General features: G+C 36.2%; 1 protein-coding gene across 5 annotated transcripts in view; it reads right to left on the reverse strand.

Annotated features, from left to right (window-relative positions):
- The window catches only part of CTNNA2 (catenin alpha 2), a 1,320,456-nt gene that overhangs the window by 1,140,501 nt on the left and 161,150 nt on the right, over positions 1–18,805 (reverse strand). For 4 of the 5 annotated variants that reach the window (XM_043468829.1, XM_043468828.1, XM_043468827.1 and 1 more), the window contains exon 2: positions 9,414–9,520. In XM_043468829.1, coding sequence (XP_043324764.1) covers positions 9,414–9,515 — 102 coding nt within the window. In that variant the 5' untranslated portion in view covers positions 9,516–9,520. Of the gene's footprint in view, positions 1–9,413; positions 9,526–18,805 lie in introns of those variants that run through there. The other variant, XM_043468831.1, reaches the window with a different exon arrangement.

Here is an 18,805-nt window from a genome sequence, read left to right on the forward strand (position 1 = left end):
GACCAGATGCCATGATCTTAGTTTTCTGAATGTTGAGCTTTAAGCCAACTTTTTCACTCTCCTCTTTCACTTTCATCAAGAGGCTTTTTAGTTCCCTCTTCACTCTCTGCCATAAGGGTGATGTCATCTGCATATCTGAGGTTGTTGATATTTCTCCAAGAAATCTTGATTCCAGCTTGTCCAGCCCAGTGTGTCTCATGATATAACTCTGCATATAAGTTAAATAAACAGGGTGACAATTATACAGCCTTGATGTACTTTGCCTATTTGGAACCGTCTGTTTCATGTCCAGTTCAACGCTGCTTCCTGATCCTGCAACAGGATCTCAAGAGCAGGTCAGGTGGTCTGGTATTCTCCATCTCCTTTCAAAATTTCCACAGTTTATTGTGATCCACATAGTCGAAGGCTTTGGCATAGTCAATAAAGCAGAAATAGATGTTTTTCTGGAACTCTGTTGCTTTTTCGATGATCCAGCGGATATTAGCAATTTGATCTCTGGTTCCTCTGCCTTTTCTAAAACCAGCTTGAACATCTGGAAGTTCTCGGTTCCTGTATTGCTAAAGCCTGGCTTGGAGAATTTTGAGCATTACTTCACTAGGGTGTGAGATGAGTGCAATTGTGCGGTAGTTTGAGCATTCTTTGGGATTGCCTTTCTTAGGGATTGGAATGAAAACTGACCTTTTCCAATCCTGTGGCGACTGCTGAGTTTTGTATTCAAATCCTTTTTTTAATATATGCTATTTTTTCTTTAACAAGGAAAGATATGGAGGTTTTAAATAAAGTTACGATTTTTAAGTTAACTAATTCAGCCACAAAACCTTCTAATAAAGACATATAAACATTCTTCATAGTCAGAAAAATAGCATTTAAAAATTAAAATGGGAATTGGTATTTTAAAAACAAAAACAGGAAAATATTTGGAAACAGGTTAACCACATTATACCTAAATTTAATCAAATAAATAAGTAAGCTTAATAGAATTCCCGTCGTTTGCTTTTAGTACATTCTTCACTTTCACACAGTTCTAATCCTCTGACAAAGATGTATAATCAACTTATTTCAACATTATAGTATCACCACAGAACCATCCAAATGTATTAATCTTTGAATCTCATGAATAAAACATGAATTAAGGTAGTTTCAATAGTGATATTTTCTGGACAGATGGAGAAAGGATATAATGAGACTTCATTTCATACTTTTTTTCTTTAGGTAAATTAATATACAAAATATTTTGTAAACAGTATAAGACAGAATATGATATAACATAAAAAGACACATACTGACTGAATTCTCAGAACTTACTTCATTTCTGAGTATAAGTTTATTTCTCTAATCACTTTCCAACTTTAAATTCTCTAATTTTAAATCTAAATCTGTTTCCCTGATTTTAAACAAACAGAAGAATTTAACTATTGTTGTGAGTCACACAGAGGTAATTCCTGTATAAGGACTTAATACAAAAGGGGGGATAAAATAAGTTATTTTTTAAAGCATAAAATTGAATTTGTAAATTTTGAAATAATATTTTAAGGATATGATGTTCTAATTATTTAGCTTTTGAGATAAGTATTAACTTTTTAAAGTTTAAAAAGACCTAACTATAGAAGGCATTAGAGCCCAATCTAATAGGGCCCCATGGACATTAGTGAAAATAAAACAGAAAAAGATTAAAGAGAGCTCCTCTTCTCAGGAGGTTCTTTCCCCATCAGGCCAATTTAGAACAGCTCATTAAACATCAATGGTATTCTTTTATCAGATGCTTAGGGTTATTTCTTAAGTTGCATATTCATCTTTCTATAGAGATACAAGGAACAAAATTCTAACAAATTTCATCCTATCCTATTGTGATGGCCTTAGCTTCATTAGTTTACTAAAATGTTTAAGGCTGAATTCCAGTAATTTCAGATGTTTCTCCCTTTGTTATCTTTGATTAAATGTAAAACATAAATAATTCTTCTAAATCTACATTAAAATGTTTTTTTCCTAAAAAAAAAAATCCAATGAATCCCTATTTTATACATGGCATCCAATTCCTAGTAATAATTAATTACTATCAAGTAAGTCACATCTATCAAGTAATAAAGTCATTACTATCAAGCCAGTACTACCAAGTAATAAAGAACATTGCATTAAGAGCAAACCTATATTACTATGAAGGACAGGGAAGCCTGATGTGCTGCAGTTCATAGCATTGCAGAGTTGGAGATGTCTTAGTGCCTGAACAACAATATTTCTATGAGAACACTGTCAGACACTTAACAAATCATTTTAATGGACTGTCTCAGGTACCACTTTAATAATATCATGACGTATCCATGACTTACATATGAGGACAGATTAAGTAACATATTCAAGCTTTTGATTCACAATCAAGCCTTCCTAACTTCGAGGCTTATATAAACATAATCAATACTTCAATGGTGTGAAAATAATTATAAAATTGCAACTTACAAAGCTGCAAAATTAAGATAGATTTTGCATCACAAGAATAATGGCCTTCTGTATATACTTTTTAATTACAAAGAGAATATTTACATTTTCATTTCTAACTGTTTTGCATAATGGTGTGAAAATAATTATAAAATTGCAACTTACAAAGCTGCAAAATTAAGATAGATTTTGCATCACAAGAATAATGGCCTTCTGTATATACTTTTTAATTACAAAGAGAATATTTACATTTTCATTTCTAACTGTTTTGCATAGACAAAACTATTTTTGTATATTTATACTATATCTGGCTATCTTACCTTATTCTCACATTAATTTCAATGGTACACAATAATATTATAAAAGAAAGATTTTATCTGTCCTGTTCCTATGTTTACATGACACATTCCTTTATCTTAAAAGCTTGATCTTGTTCTTATTTAAAGTTTTTATTAGAAAAGACTACAAAATTCTGTCAAATGTCTGTTTAGTATCCCAGGGTATAATCTATTGAGGAACTAAAATACTTTTGTTTCCTGATAACAGACTATCATTATATTCTTTAAAAAGTCTTATTTTGTTATGAATATGCTAAACTTTTGATACACTGCTGAATGATACTTTCTACATTTTATGTAGAATTTTTTTTGCATTTAAATTCAGAAATAAGATTGAATTATCACTGTTCTTTTTTAAAGTTATTTTAGAGTGTCTTGAATTTTTAATATAAAAGCTATGTTTCTTCAAGAACTACTGAGGAGCTGTTAAATTTTTTCTACGGTTGAAGCAGAACTTTAAGTAACATTGCAATTATCAGTTCTTTAAATATGAGATAGTATTCAGCTAGACATCCATCTGTTCTGCTGCTTTTTAATAACAGATCTTTAAAAGCTTTCCAATATTTATATGGCTTAATCCAGTTTTCCACTTCCTCTTGGATAAATTTTGGTTATTTCAATCTTTCTAGGAAGTTATTCTCTTCCTCTATGTTTTCATGTTTCCTAGGTGTAGAGATGCATGTAATATTCAACTATGCTTCTTTTAATCTCTCTTGTTCCTAGAGTTCTTTCTGCTTTCCCATTCATAATCTTATGCATTCTTTATATATTTTCCATAATATGTGCCTGAGGGATTTATATTGGCCATTTCAAGAAAGAATCAGGGCCCCCCTGGTGGTCCAGTGGTTGGGAGTTGCCTGGCAATGCGAGGGACATGTACTGGATTTCTGCTACAGGACGATCCTACACACTGCAGGACAAGTAAGCCACTGCACCAGAACTCCTTGAGCCAGCACTCACAAGCTGCAGCTATGAGCCCATGTGCTACAACTACTGAAGCCTGAATGACTCGAGCCCATGCTCTGCAAACAAGAGCAGCCACCTCTAGGAGAGGCCCCATGTAGCACAATCAGAGAGTAGCCCTCATTCTTCACAACTAGAGAAAGCCATTGCACGACAGCAAAGCCCCGGCACAACCAAAAATAAATAAATAAATAGCATCTATAATAAATAGCATCTTTAACAAAAAAGAATCAAATTTTGAATTAAGTCAGCCCTTTGAACTCACTATTTTAGTGATTCCAGTTTTTATGGTTATTAAATTCTGATTTCTTAGTTTCTTTTGATGTTCTTATTCTAACTTGCTGAATACTTAGTTTATTTTTGGTTTTTCTTTAGTAAAAAAGGCATTTAAAGCTAAAATTTTGTACTAAGCACAGCTTTTAGTGGGTATGTATATTTTTTTAAGAAGAGATTATCTTTTTCATTAAGTCATATATAGTTTGTAATTTCCCTTTGCTTTTAAGAGTTATCTAAGAGTGTGTCCTAATTTCCTAATAAATTTGCCAAATACAGTTTTTCCATTTCCTAATAAAGTTTAGTATCACAGAACATGGCCTATTAAAGATTTTTACTCTCTTGAATTTACAAAAGTTCAGGCATCTTTTTCAAGGTCTAAAATGCATAAGATGAATCTTTTCTCACATGAAATTGCATGAATTCCATAATATAAAATTGTTCCAAAGATAATCGTGCCACTTCAACATTGTAAGTTAAACATGCATTATGATAGAAATGAGCTGAAGTTTTGTTTACTACTTTAAATAGTCATTGATGGTAAATTCCTGACATTTTTCTTACGACAGTGAATGAATTTCATTGAGAACTCCTAAACTTCTGGTGTTTATTTCAACTCTATCCAGCTTTATATAAACTGCAGAATGGCTACAGGCATCTAGAGTCACTGGATATTTCAATGAATTTTATTCCATTCATAAAACTGTAATATGTATTTAATTCATATGGGGCTTTGTTTAGGTTAGTTTTCTCTCGCATTTCCACCTTTTGCTTTAAATGTTGGACATGGAGTTTATATCTAATATTACCTTCTCTCTCCTAAATTATTCATATGTCTTCCAAGGATCAATAGTCACATTAATCTTACCCTTAAGAATTCATTCCAGGGATGGGAATGGTGAGTCTTGATAACACAAGCATATTACCACAAAACAACATTTACAAAAGCTTATCTTAAAAGTCACGTTTTTGAGAGAATTTTTTTTTATTTTTTTAAAATCAGTGTAGGAACACTAGTAAGAAAGGTAAACCATTTAGATATTAGGAGACATTGGAAAAGTGTTAAGAATAGTTACAGTACTAAGTCACAGTGTGAAATTCAGCAAGACTTTGTAAGTATTTTCCTCTATTAACTGAAAAAATATGAATTAGACTATTAACTGTCTTTATTTTCAACAAATATTTTTAATGTATTACCTTTATTGACAGAAGAATTTGAAATGACTGGATTGAAAAATACATGGAAAAGGCTGTAATTTTTAAATGTAATCTTAGATGTGTTGGTCTTTAGATAAGTTAACTACAAGAGCAAATATCTAAAGATATGAAAATTTTAAGAAATAAGAGACAGTTTATGTGTAATATTGTGCTTGCCCATGCTAGATTCACTCGTATCCTTCTCACTGACTTATACAGTATTGGTTTATGACCAGTATGAACCTGAAATACAACCATCAAGAAAAGAAAAATGGAGACTACATTTAATCAACACGAGGCACTGTTCTAATTATTGCTTCATTTCATCTGCATGATAAGGGGTAAATATACTGGCATGTAATCTGAAGTGAAAATTCCAAGACTAGAAATAATCTGTGTTTGTAACCCAGCTGAGAGAACTACATTTCAGAGTAGGCCAACCACAAAGTACCTCCTAAACCAGGCTTTTTCAAGCTATGTATGATGAAAGGTCAAATATATGTTATTCTAAAAGTGCAGAAACCAAAGATTTTTAAAATTACAAGACAATGAATAACCCCAGAAATTTAAAGGTTAAAAAGTCCAAATTTTATGATTAGCTTTAACATTCATAAAATTACTCTATAAAACTACCATAAACTTTTCAAAGCACTTTAAGTATCTGTGCTTATTGCTATCCAATAACAAATAATTCATGGATCAGTCTTAGTCCACAAACCACAATTTCAGCAGCCAACATACTCTCAAATCTAAGAGTCTATCAGTATTAGGTGTTTCTTGAATAAATTTGTATAGCACTAATAAGAATCATGACCAAATTAAAAAAGGGCATAAATCTAATGAAATGTTTCAACAATTACAAACAAACATGTCTACTTCCTAATCCCTAGAACCTGTGAATGTATTACCTCAAATGGCAAAAGGGACTCTGCAGATCTCAAGATCCAGAGATTATTTTAGAATATCTGGGTGACCCCAATATAATCACAGGGGTTCTTATAAGAGGGAGCTTCCCTGGGGGCTCAGATGGTAAAAAATCTGCCTGGAATGTGCGAGAAAGGAGGGTTAAAGTCAGATGTCAAGATATGATGGTAGAAACTGAAGTCAGAGGGAGAGATTTAAAGGTGCTAAACTGTTGGCTTTAATGATGGAGGAAAACACCACAACCAAGGACATAGGTGCACTCCTGATGCTAAAAATAAGAATGAACTTCCTCCTTCAGGAACACATCCCTACCAACATCTTGAGTTGAGGACCTTTAACCCCTAGAATTGTATGATAATAGATGGGTGTTGTCTGAAATACTAAGATTGTGCTAATTTGTCATAGTGGCAACTGGAAGCATATAGGCAAACAGACCTTGGTTCTGGGAAGTAGGGTGTTGCTCTAACACCTACCTGAAAATGTGGAAGTGGCTTTGAAATTGACGGTAGGCAGAGGCTGGGAACATTTTGAGAAGCATGATAGAAAAAGCCTAGATTACCTTGAACAGAGAGTAAAATATGGATGTTAAAAGCTCTGCTGGTGAGGACTCAGAAGGAAGTGAACAACATGGTAGAGTAAGCTTCTATCATTTTAGAAATTATTGAAATCATTATAAATGGACAATTAAAGGAGGGCTCAGAAGGAAATGAAAAACATGCTATTGGAAAATGGAGGAAAAACAATATTTGTTATAGAGTAGAAGAAAGCTTAGCTGAATTGCTTCCTATAATTATGTAGAAACCAGTTATAAGTGATGACCTTGAATATTTAGCTGAGAAGATTTCCAAACAAAGTATTGGAAGGAGTGGCCTAGTTTCCTCTTCCTGCTTATAGCAAAATGTGAGAGGAAAGAAACATATTGAGTCAAGAATTATTGGTACTTCCCTGCTGGTCCAGTGGTTAAGACTCCATGCCCCTATTTCACGGGGGACGGGTTCAATCTTGGGTTAGTGAATGTAAGATTCTGCCACATGCCACAAGATGCAGCCAGCAAAAAAATTTTTTGTTAAGAATATTAAGTTGAAAGGAACCAAGACTGAATAATTCAGAAACTCCTCAGCCTAGGAGGATTGCAAGAGGTGTTAAAATTAGAAGTCTCAGTTTCAGAAAAATGTGGCTCTTGAGAAAAAGTCAACTTTGTGTTTAGATAACCTTCGTTAGTGCTTTGGAAGGATTAAAACCTTGGTATGTTCATTCACACAAGGAGCTCTTGTAAAGATTGGACATGGCATTATGGATTCCCTCAGTGATTTCAGCAGAGGACAAATAGTAGATCTTTCATGGATAACCTCATCTCCAAAGTATCCTGTTTTCTAACAGAGAAAATCCCAGATACATACAAGAGAGAACCACAGGTTTCTCAAGAATGAGAAATCAGTTGAAATACTGACAATATGAAATGAAAAAAAGAGAGAGAGGAATTTCAAAAAAGCTGTGTACTTTCAAGTTACACAGGCAGGAAATATTCAGCTGAAAATACATGCTATCTTTCATGAAAAAAGAATAATGATTCTTAGAGTAAAGAACCAGGCCCAGAGGGCAGAGCCTTGAGCCACAGAGGATTATCACCAAGCTGTGAAATCTAATTGAGTTTGCCCAGTTGGAATTCTAAACTTCTTGAGACTGGTAACCATTTTTTTTCTTCCACATTCTCTCTTTTTAAATGAAAATGTCTGCACCTGTTATCTTATGCTTGTCCCACAATGCATTTTGAAGGCATATGATTTATTTTCTAATTTCACTGGTAACAATAGATGGAGAGAAATTTTGCTTGAGGAAGAAATATAACTAGAACCTTGATGATAAGCATGAGAATGCTCAATTATGTCTAATTCTTTGCAACCCCATGGACTGTAACCCATCAGGCTCCTCTGTCCATGGAATTCTACAGGTAAGAATACAGGAGTGAGTTGCCATTTCCTACTTCAGGGAATCTTTCTCACTCAGGGACTGAAACCATGTCTACTGTGTTTCCTGTACTAACAGGTAGATTCTTTACTACTTCACCACCTGGGAAGTCCCTATCTAGAATCTTACTCATACCTACTTTAGAAGATTTAGATGATGAGATTTGGAAATTTTTAGCTGATGAATTTTAGATGAGATTTTGTCCATGTTCTAATCCTTTGAAAGTCTGAATATGCTACCTAAAAATGGAAAGAGAGACTTTTCAGATGTGATTTGCTCAAAGATATTCAGATAAGGACATTATTCTAGAGTATCTGTGTGGGCCCAATGTAATCATAAGGGTCCTAATAAGAGGGAGACAGGATCAGATATGAGGACATAAGCAGAGGTCAGAGTCACAGAGAGATTTGAAGATGCCACACTGCTGGCTTTGAATATGGAGGAAGGGGCCAAAGAAGGAAATGGCCTCTAGGACATGGAAAAGGCAAAGAAACAGATTTTCTACTCAAGCCTCCAGAAGGAATGCTTCTTTACCAATATCCTAACATTAGGACCTCTGACTTCTCAAACCGTAAGATAATAAACTTGTGATGCTTCACGCCACCAAGTTTACAGTAATTTGCTATAGAAGCTACAGAAAACCAATATAAGTGATCTCTACCCAATATAAATGGTCTCTACTTAATTTGACATGACATTTCTCTACAAATATACCCATAAAATCTTGAATTTTAACTTTCTGAAATTGTTAGTTAATATAGTAAATAATATGCTTCACAAGACACACTAAAAATTAATTTTTAAAATTTAAAAATCCAGAGGATGTTTTTCTGTTAATGGCCCTCATGTGGAAATGTGACAACATAAAAATGGAACATTTCATCATTTCAACATGATGAATTTTCCCTTTTAAACTAAAGACAAAGTAATTCAATAAATATACTTCGTTCTTAAATAGTCAATAGAGTTCTTCCTAACTGCATTAACATCTGAAAGCAAGCTAGGCATGATTTATTTAGACTTTGAATCCATTATTGCAATTGAGGTTCCAAAGACTTCACCAAAGTCCCTTCTTTAATTATCTCATCAACTTTATTTCAAAAGTCACATGAAAACTTTTGTAAAAAGCATTCCAAATCTTATTGAGAAGGAAAAAAAAAAAAAAACTGTCCACAGTTCGGGCAGGAATACACATTAAGTAATTATCAATGTGGCATGATTTATTCATGCTTAAGGACTTAACACATGCTTCAGAAAGTCATGATATAATCACAATAGAAATATACACAGGTAACAGTATTTCAGAACATCTCTTACCTGTGTAACGAGCGGTTCCAAAAGCCTCTCCACTGTTAGGGTCCGGATTTCCAAACTTTTGGGGTCCCATTTCAAAATGATGGGTGAAGTGGCCGAAGTCATGCTCCCTACAGAAACACACATTATCTGTTAGAAATGATCACAGAAATAATGTGAGCTTGGGGGTTCAAAATGAATGTCACCAAAACTTACAACAGACTTGAAGATTACCTGTCTGCTTCAACCTCATCAAGTTAGAGCTAGGGAAATCAGAAAAGTGAAGCTAGGGAAATCAGAAAATGTGAAGTGGTAATGTCAGGATCAGATTGAAAATGGGTATTTCTTAAGGGCACCTGTATACATTAGACAAACTTTTGGGGCCCAACTGACACTGAAATATGTCACTCACTCAGTGTTTAGTACACATATCCACCTGCTATATACTGGGAAGGGGATTCCCAAGAACCCACCTGCCAATGCAGGAGACTCGGGAGATGGGGGTTTGATCCCTGAATTGGGAAGATTCCCTGGAGGAGGGCATGCAACCCACTCCAGTATCCTTGGCTGGAGAAACCCACAGACAGAAGAGCCTGGCAGGCTACAGTCCCTGGGGTCACAAAGAGCTGGACACAACTGAAGCGACTTAGCATATACACACACATTTGCTGGTAAAGCCTTGGTCGTTGCCCTCCTGTACATGTGGTTTCAAGGCAGAAGTAGCAGAGGTTGGCCATACTTATGCCTCAGTGTGGCCTCTGCTGTGATCAAGGAATACAGAGAAGGCCACCGGAGAACTGAGGAAAGGACATCAAAGTCAGTCACCAAAGGAGATCAGCAAAGACTTTAAAGAAGTACAATAAATTCATCATGACAATCAGATGAAAGACCCCAGGTCATAACAAAAGGCTTCTTTGTTTTTGTCACATCATAACTGACCACTGAGGATACTATGCTTCCTGGAAGAGCTGAGTTTTATTCTCTTAAATAGGACAGATACCTTACAAAATGAGTCGCAATGATTCTGAAAATCAGCTTGCTGCTATTTACATACTCTCTGATTACTCACTGCATTTACATTCTTGTCCCATAAAATGAGTGTCTGACAAGGCTATTTATTTCATTCTACAACAATCCTCTTCTACCTAAGAACCACGGGTGTGCAGGTAGCAACCTTGCACACATCAAGCACATGATTTCGTCCCAGACTCAAAAGAGTGAATTAGACATTCTGTTAGGGCTGTGCTTCTCACTGAGAAATTGACTGCTCTCTGATGAATATGTTTTGACAACTAACCACTGGACAAGCAACCTTAGCTTGTGCAAGGTGAATCTGAATCATTTGCTTTAATACCATCATAAATCAAACTGTTCATAGCTGTTCTCTTCTGAATCAATGTCCCCACTCCATTCCACTCTTATAAATCAATATAGATGATTATTTCTGTTAGAATTAACACTACAAAAAAGGTCTATCGCAAGAGGCACATGTCTCTTTACTGCCCTGCTACAGCTATTCCTTTTAAAACAGACCTAACAAATTTGCTTCAAGAAAAAAAAAAAAGGCGAAGATGCAGTGTGCTGGTATTTTACCTCTCTCCAAATGCCATGTTTTAAATAAACTAAGCATAGCAATCCAACCATATAGACCGATTTAGACTTGGGTTCCTTCACAACAACAATAGTTGGCACAGATATGCTGCCTGTCCTCCAAAAACCTAAAAACACTTTACACATTTCCCATTCACACTACCAACTGCTACATAGCAGCTCTAACATGCCCAGAATTCTGCTGTTAGGCAGCACACCTTCCTGTGTTGTGAAAGGATAAAAATGCCAGATTCTTTCTATCCACACAGGATAACTTCATCCTTGTCGAAGCCAGTCCTACCTAAGTAACCCAGCTCTTCCGTTGTTTTTGTTGTTTAGTCATTAAGTCATGTTCAATTCTTGTGACCTCATGAACTGCAGCATGCCAGGTTCCCTGTCCTTCACAATCTCCCAGAGTTTGCTCAAATTTATGTCCACTGAGTCGGTGATGCTATCCAACCATTCATCCTCTGTCATCCCCTTCTCCTCCTGCCCTCAATCTTTCCCAGCATCTCTTAGGACACAATGATTTCCAGTCCCCAAGAAGTTCCCTGTAAATTTCTTCCCAGTTCTGATGGAATAATAAGTGACCCCAGTAATGATGATGCACAAGAAGGCCCTACAAGAAAGACAGCTGGATAACTTGTAGTGGAGTAGTGAAGTCATTTTAACACAGTAGTGAAAGGTGGTAAGTAGACTATGCAGAGAACCACCGCTATTACAGGAGCATGCTTGTGCATGTAAGCTGGTGGGCCAGGAAGGCACACAACATCTTTATGCATCTTCTGATGCATTACTAAAGAGATCAACAAAAAATGCTGATGTAAGAAACAAAAATGCTGGGGCACTTACATTAGAGACACTAATCTAGCATGCATCAAGCAAAAATGGGAGATGTTGAAAAAAGACTTCAAGGCAACTGTGAACCAAGAAGCAGAATTAGAGCAGAGCCTTGGATCCTGAAGGTCGGAAGACTTATAAATCTAAAACTGAAAGGACAAGAGTGACCAAGCAAATCACTGGACTCAATTTATTCCTTTGGGGATCAATCTTTTAGTCAGTTCTTTTGACACAGGCAAAATCCAAGAGCAAAAGGCAAGGAAAGGTTATGTGGTATTAATTTGTTGAAGGGGAAAACCTAGTCACAGAAACGTGTTCCTCTGTGTGGAATAAGCAAATTGACTTCAAATAAGAAAGCAAGCGAACAAATGAAGTGTGCAATCATACACCAGCCTCTCACATTCCAAAGCAGCATGTCTCAAAACCATACTAGGCATCCACACAATGCAGACTGTTTTGCCCATAAAAGAGATTCTATATAAAGAAAATATATATTTTTCAATAATTTAAATTCAAAGAAAAAATGACATATTATAGTTGCTTTTGGTAGGAAAATTAGAATATTGACTGGACACAAAGAGTGACAAAAAGGAGTTATAAAATACAGAAGACAATAGCATTGTCCTTGTCCATACACCACAATTTTACAAGCCGGTGAACAAGCTCTAATCAATTTATTTAATCTCTGAGAAAATATTCTTGAAAAGTGTCAAACTGTATATCCATAAAAGGTGATAAAACAACCTACATAGTAATAACTTAGATAACTTCAGACTTTCTCCATGGGGGTAAGGAAGAAACATGCATCAAGGTGTTAGCAGCCATTCATCACTCACAACAACAACAAAAAACATGACAAAAAGACTAACAAGAGTAAAACAAGCTCCCTTATGAGCAGCCAAAGGTCAAGTCCTTTGTTAATTAGACATTGTCCTGATAAACAGAAAATCTTTTGAGGTGCCTGTGCCAAGGAATGCCTTCAAGTGACATGTATGTTGCTCTAATGCATAATTCACTGAAGAAATTCCCCTTTCCAGACTTTTCTCGAAAAATGTCTTTCAGCCCTCTGCCTAAACTTTCTGAGTTCTCACCATTCCTTCTATTGTTCTTTTGTAAAACAATGGTCCAGGACAACTGACAGGTGCTCAGGAGGCCACCCAAACCTGCCTTCCCTCCACAGGACTCCAGCTTCAGGGTCCTTTCATGGATTTTTCTCTTTACCAATACTGAGTGAGCACTACTGCCAACAAACTCTGTGAGGCTCTTTTTAGAAGACAAGTTAGCTTTGGTTAGCAAGTAAAGTCATGAGAAGTTAATGACTAATACTGGGCTTATTCACCTATCTCTATATGTAGGCTATTGACTCAGCTACCTCACCTAAGGTTCAGTTTCATCCTGTAAACTGAATATAAACAAAAATAGTAACAGCCTTATATAATTTATGAATTTATTCTGAAAATCATGACCTTGCACATACAAATACTGATGGGTTTACTTCTTTGCCATGTTTTTGTATGATTATCATCTTAGCCAGTTCAAGATATCCATTAGGGTGGGGGCCAAGGCAAGAAGCTTTAAAACAAAGTTTTGGTGAGAAAGTGAGAGAGGTGAAAAAGCGAGGGAATTTTCTAAGTTTCCTCAAGAATCAAGCCTGGATCCACTGAACTTACTGTTTCTTCTCTGAGTATCAGAAATACTGGCTAATGATCTGACATTGTTATTATTTGCCATTTACAGATAGGTAAGCTGAGGCGTGAAACAGTCAAGAGAGCTACCCAAGGTCACACATTTTGAAACTAAACTGCCTGGCTTCAGGCTCTGTGCTCATAAGCCCCATGAAGCATTATGCTTCACTTATAAAGATGAATTCCTAGGCTTAGGTCTATGCCAGCATAACCACAGTGCTTCTGAACCATGGAGGGGAGACAGAGACATAGACAAGTGCTCAGGGCTGGTACACTGGGATGACCCAGAGGGATGAGATGGGGAGGGAGGTGGGAGGGGGGCTCAGGATGGGGAACACATGTAAATCCATGTCTGATTCATGTCAATGTATGGCAAAAACCACTACAATATTGTAAAGTAATTAGCCTCCAACTAATAAACATAAATGAAAAAAAAAAAAGGAAAATCCAGGAGCTAACCACTTCTGGAGAATGAGAGAGAGAGTGAATGCAGAGGAACGCAGAGGAATGACAGATGAGATGAGGGGGACACAAAGGGCAGGTGCCCTGATGCACATGCGGAACCCACAGGAAATGTGCTTCACTTCCTGGTGAAGCAGAACAGTTTCCTTTAGCCACTTTGATCCCTGGGGCGAGAATGGGATGCTGATGGTGCGGCTGGGGCACCTAGGGAGCAACACAGCACCCGGGCAAAGTCAAGAGAAAGACCTTATGATGAGTTATGCCAAGTAAACAGAATTTTGGTCCCCATGACCTCATACTCTTTGTTTTAAACTTGTGATTATGTTCTATTTCATGGTGAAGAGGATTTTGAAGATATAATTAAGGTTATTAATAAGCGACGTAAGTGAAGTCACTCAGTCGTGTCCAACTCTGCGACCCCATGGACTGCAGCCTGCCAGGCTCCTCCATCCATGGAATTTTCCAGGCAAGAATACTGGAGTGGGTTGCCATTTCATTCTCCAAGGAATTAATAACCTTCTTAAGGTTATTAATAACTGGACCTTAAAATAGGGACATGACCCTAGATTATCAATGTGTCCCCAATGTATCACTGAACACTTAAAACAACTTCCTCCTGGCTGGGGGTAGAAGAGGCAGTCATAGAGATGCAGCAGACAAAGATATCAGGTAGGGCAGAAGAGAGAGGCAGAGGGATTCAAAGTGTGAAAGGGACTCAACCCACCATTGTAGATAGATGAAAAACATGAAAAGAAATGTGGGTAGATTCTGGAAGCTAAGAGTGCACCCTGGTTGACCTCCAACAATGAAAGAAGGACCTCAGTTTACAAACACCAGGTACTGAATTCAGTCAAAACCCTGAATGAGGTTGGAAGTGAATTCTTCTCCAGTGCCTTCAGTAAGGAATTCAGCGCTATCAACATCATGATTTCAGCCTTGTGAAATGCTAAAGAGAGACCCAGACATATCTACCTGGGCTTCTGACCTTCAGAGAGTACAAGTAAGAAATCTGTGCTGTTTTCAGCTGCTAAATGTGTGGTCAATTTTTTACAACAGCAATAGGAAACTATGACAGGTGGCTGTCATAGTTGTCAAATTTGTATGTGTATCATATCACTTGGAGGGCATATTCATACACAAAGCAATCCAGAGAGTTTTTGATTCATTAGGCCTAGGGTGAATCTGAGAAACTGCTTTTTTTTCTTTTTTTTTTTCCTTGCACTTGTAACCAGTGCCCAGATTATTCTACTGGTCTAGGAATTGCACTTGGAAAACCACTGTTGTGATCACAGTTCATGGCCATGCATATCAGGAGGGAAGCGGTGATCAGGAAGATGTGGGGTATCTCTGTGGAGACCCTAGGACTAGTAATAATAACACTGCTGTTATTACAAGTATCACTGGGATCATTATATCAATACTTTCTGGATGGTATTTATGCTTTTTAGGGAATCCAATGCCTTGAAGTGATTCTCAATGGGAAAATGAAATGGCATACCAAAATCATTTCAGTTTTTTTAAACCACACGTACATCAACCTCCAACATCCCCCAAAGTTCTCAGAATTTCCCCAGAAGATGCCTTTTCTAATTAGTATCCCTGCCATAGTAGTAGATCCCTGTGAAGAATATAAAGTAACAGTGAGAGAGAGCCATGACCCTCAGTTCACCAAAATCAGAAATGAGGGTCCAGGAATAATTGCTTAATAGAGAATAATGTTTCCAAAGAATCAGTTCCTAAATATTTTGATGTTATTTGAGGGCTATGAAAATAAATTTTCCAAAAATGCCATCTGAAATACAATAGTAACTCTCATTTTTTGTTGTATTAGTAAAGAGAGTTACCTCTAACATTCAGCCCCTCTATTGTAAGAGGGACTTTTTCTAGAGTTGAGAAGAGTATGTGTGCATATGCATCTCAGACAGGAGTAGAAGTTGAGAAACAAAAGCAGAGAAGGAGGCATCTTATCTGATTGAAAAACCCTCAGAGAATCAAAGGCACACTGATTCCTACCTGCATCAGCCCCAGATCTAAACAGAGAGTGACAGGTAGTCAGCACTCTTCCTGGTGGTGCTCTGGCTATGGAAACAACCTTGCTCCTAACTTGAACCTCTTTACCTGAAATCTCCAACATCCATACAGGACTGCTGTGAGGATTATATGAGTTATGTGTGTAGAACATTTGGCAGAGTGGGGAAGCATAGCCTAGACTCTTAGGATATGGTAGCTACTTCTGCTAATACTCCCGGCGGCAGCAGCAACAGTAATAAATGGTAGCCATATTTACGGTAGGAAATAAGCTGGGAAACTCCTGCTACTGACATTCCACCATTAACTTTGCTCAATTTCAGCTCATTTCTTTTCCTGTGACTATAAGGAGGCAGTGTGTCGCCCATCACTGTCCTTGACATAATAAGCATTCAGAGTCCTTGCTCAGTGAACTGACAGGTGACCCAAGATGCAAGCTGCTGTTGCAATTAGAAGATCCATCACCATTTTTAATCCCAAACTGAGGTGATGTGTAATTTTCAACTGCTCTTTGCTGTCTGCAGTAGAAGAGAGTGGGGTAGTTATTTCTGACACTGTTAAAGTTTAGCACAGCACTCAAGTACTACATCTGCAAGACCTCTCTCTATGTATGGTAAGCTCACACCTTTAACAAAACACTGAAAGAAATACTGCTGAACAAAAGCATCACTCTAATAATTTCAAAAGGTTGTAATAATAATACATGTCTAAGCATAAATGCCTATAAATTATACCTTAATATTTTAAGCAAATATTAAATAAGTATTAAACTATTAAATTCTCTTCAGAGCCTCTTTTTTAATTCTACCCAAATAAACAAAACATCACCAAAAAGGAATATAAGAATAAAGCTCCACAGCCTAAAAGCTGTCAGGATGACAAGTTGAGACTAATAATATATAGCCTAGAGCTTGCTGATTAAAAAAGAAATATCCATGTCCATATCTCACTGAAATGAGTTTTTACACTTACAATAGCATACTCATAAAATTTAAAACTATGTGCCAACTTAATAGAAATTCATTACTCCTGATGTATGCTAACAGAAAGTCAGTAATTTGAAATTCAAAATGAAAACTAGTATCTGTCAAATTCATTTCCTTGCTTTTCACTACATTCATAGTCTCATCATTTATATTCATTTTGGAGCATAAACAGACTCAATCTACTCCTAAAGTATGACTTGCTTTCCATTTGGATGTGAACATATGTGATACCCAGGTAGGTAGTGCTCATTGCATATGCTGTTAGGTTTCCAAAGTCCTAACAAGGACTCGGTTTTTCTAAACAAAATATATCTGACCAAAGGTCAACTACACTGTTCTACCTATTATTCTTCAGCAGCATTTCAATTCTGATTTAGGTAGTAGATTCTGAAAACTGAAAATAATAGCTGTTACTATTTCAGATAACATATTTTGAGAAATTATAGTCCAAAAGTAACATCAAATTATTTAATAGGAACACATTATTTAATTGGCAATTAACTTATTCTCTTTCTAACCTCCTGTAAATTAGAAATCCATATGCAATGATTATATAATGTTAATCTTCATAAGAATCTCAACATTTCATATTCAGATTACAGAAAAATAACCATAAACTGCTCCCTTTATCTTTCATTTTGATGTATAATGCAGCCCAAACTAATTTTCTGAAACATTCCTTTTGTAGAACAAAGTAACTGCTTAACTCTCTTTTCCAACAACTCCCAAGTTTTTGCAACACAGCTCTCACTCTACTTTTTGACCATGGGCTACGGATCTTATTTCTTTAACAGGAGCCTACTGCTGAAAACAGGTCTGGAATACATTATAACGCAGGGTTTATGCCACTTCCCAAAGTTCCCACCATACTGTGTTCCTTCTTACCCTCCAAAATCCAGACACTGACATCTTCACATTGTCATAAACCCTAAATTGCTACTGGATTTACAGTCAGTAGCAAATGATACTTTTTTTTTGTAACAGGCTCATTGCTAAGAAATTGACATTAGTTTTAAATAAGGTTATAAACTTAGATTTATAACTAGATTATAAACTCATTAAGGCACAAATCTGTATAATAGTGTATTAGATCCTTCATAAATGTATGATTAAATAGAAGTATATAAAAAATGGCCCAAATACTTATCTAATTTTTTTCCAAGTATCAACTTTTTATCTTTTCAATAGTGGAGTGCATTTCCTAGAGAGTAATAATTTTTGAAATATCTTTTGCACATATTTTTAGATATAGGCCAGTACTTCTTAGAGACCTAAAACAAGTGATATCTTGGTATGGCTTAGGGAACATAAATTTATATTTTATTTACAAGCCATTTATGTTATATTTGGACTTGCCTGGCGGCTCAGATGGTAGAGAATCCACCTGGAATGCAGGAGACCTGGGTTAATTCCCTGGATTGGGAAGAACCCCTGGAGAATGGAATGGCTACTTACTCCAGTACTCTTGTCTGGAGAATCCCCATGGACAGAGAAGCCTGGCAGTTTACAGTCCATGGGGTCACAAAGAGTCAGACATGACTGAGCAACAGACACACACACATTAAAAAAAAAACAAAAAAAAACTATGTTATATTTATGCTTAATTTAAATAAATACCTATGGTTTTTATGTACATATTTTTACAAAATATATTCATTTTTAATTGGAGGATGATTGTTTTAAAACATTATGTTGGTTTCTGCCATATAACTGGATCACTAGTTTTTATTTATTATGTTTTAAATCTAGGTGTCATTTTTGTTCAGGAAAAACTAACCCCGGGGCTTCCTTCAGCAAAGCAGTGAGCCCTTGGTATTTGACTGCT

The sequence above is a fragment of the Cervus canadensis genome, chromosome 5 (genome assembly GCF_019320065.1).
Source record: "Cervus canadensis isolate Bull #8, Minnesota chromosome 5, ASM1932006v1, whole genome shotgun sequence".
NCBI lineage: Eukaryota > Metazoa > Chordata > Mammalia > Artiodactyla > Cervidae > Cervus > Cervus canadensis.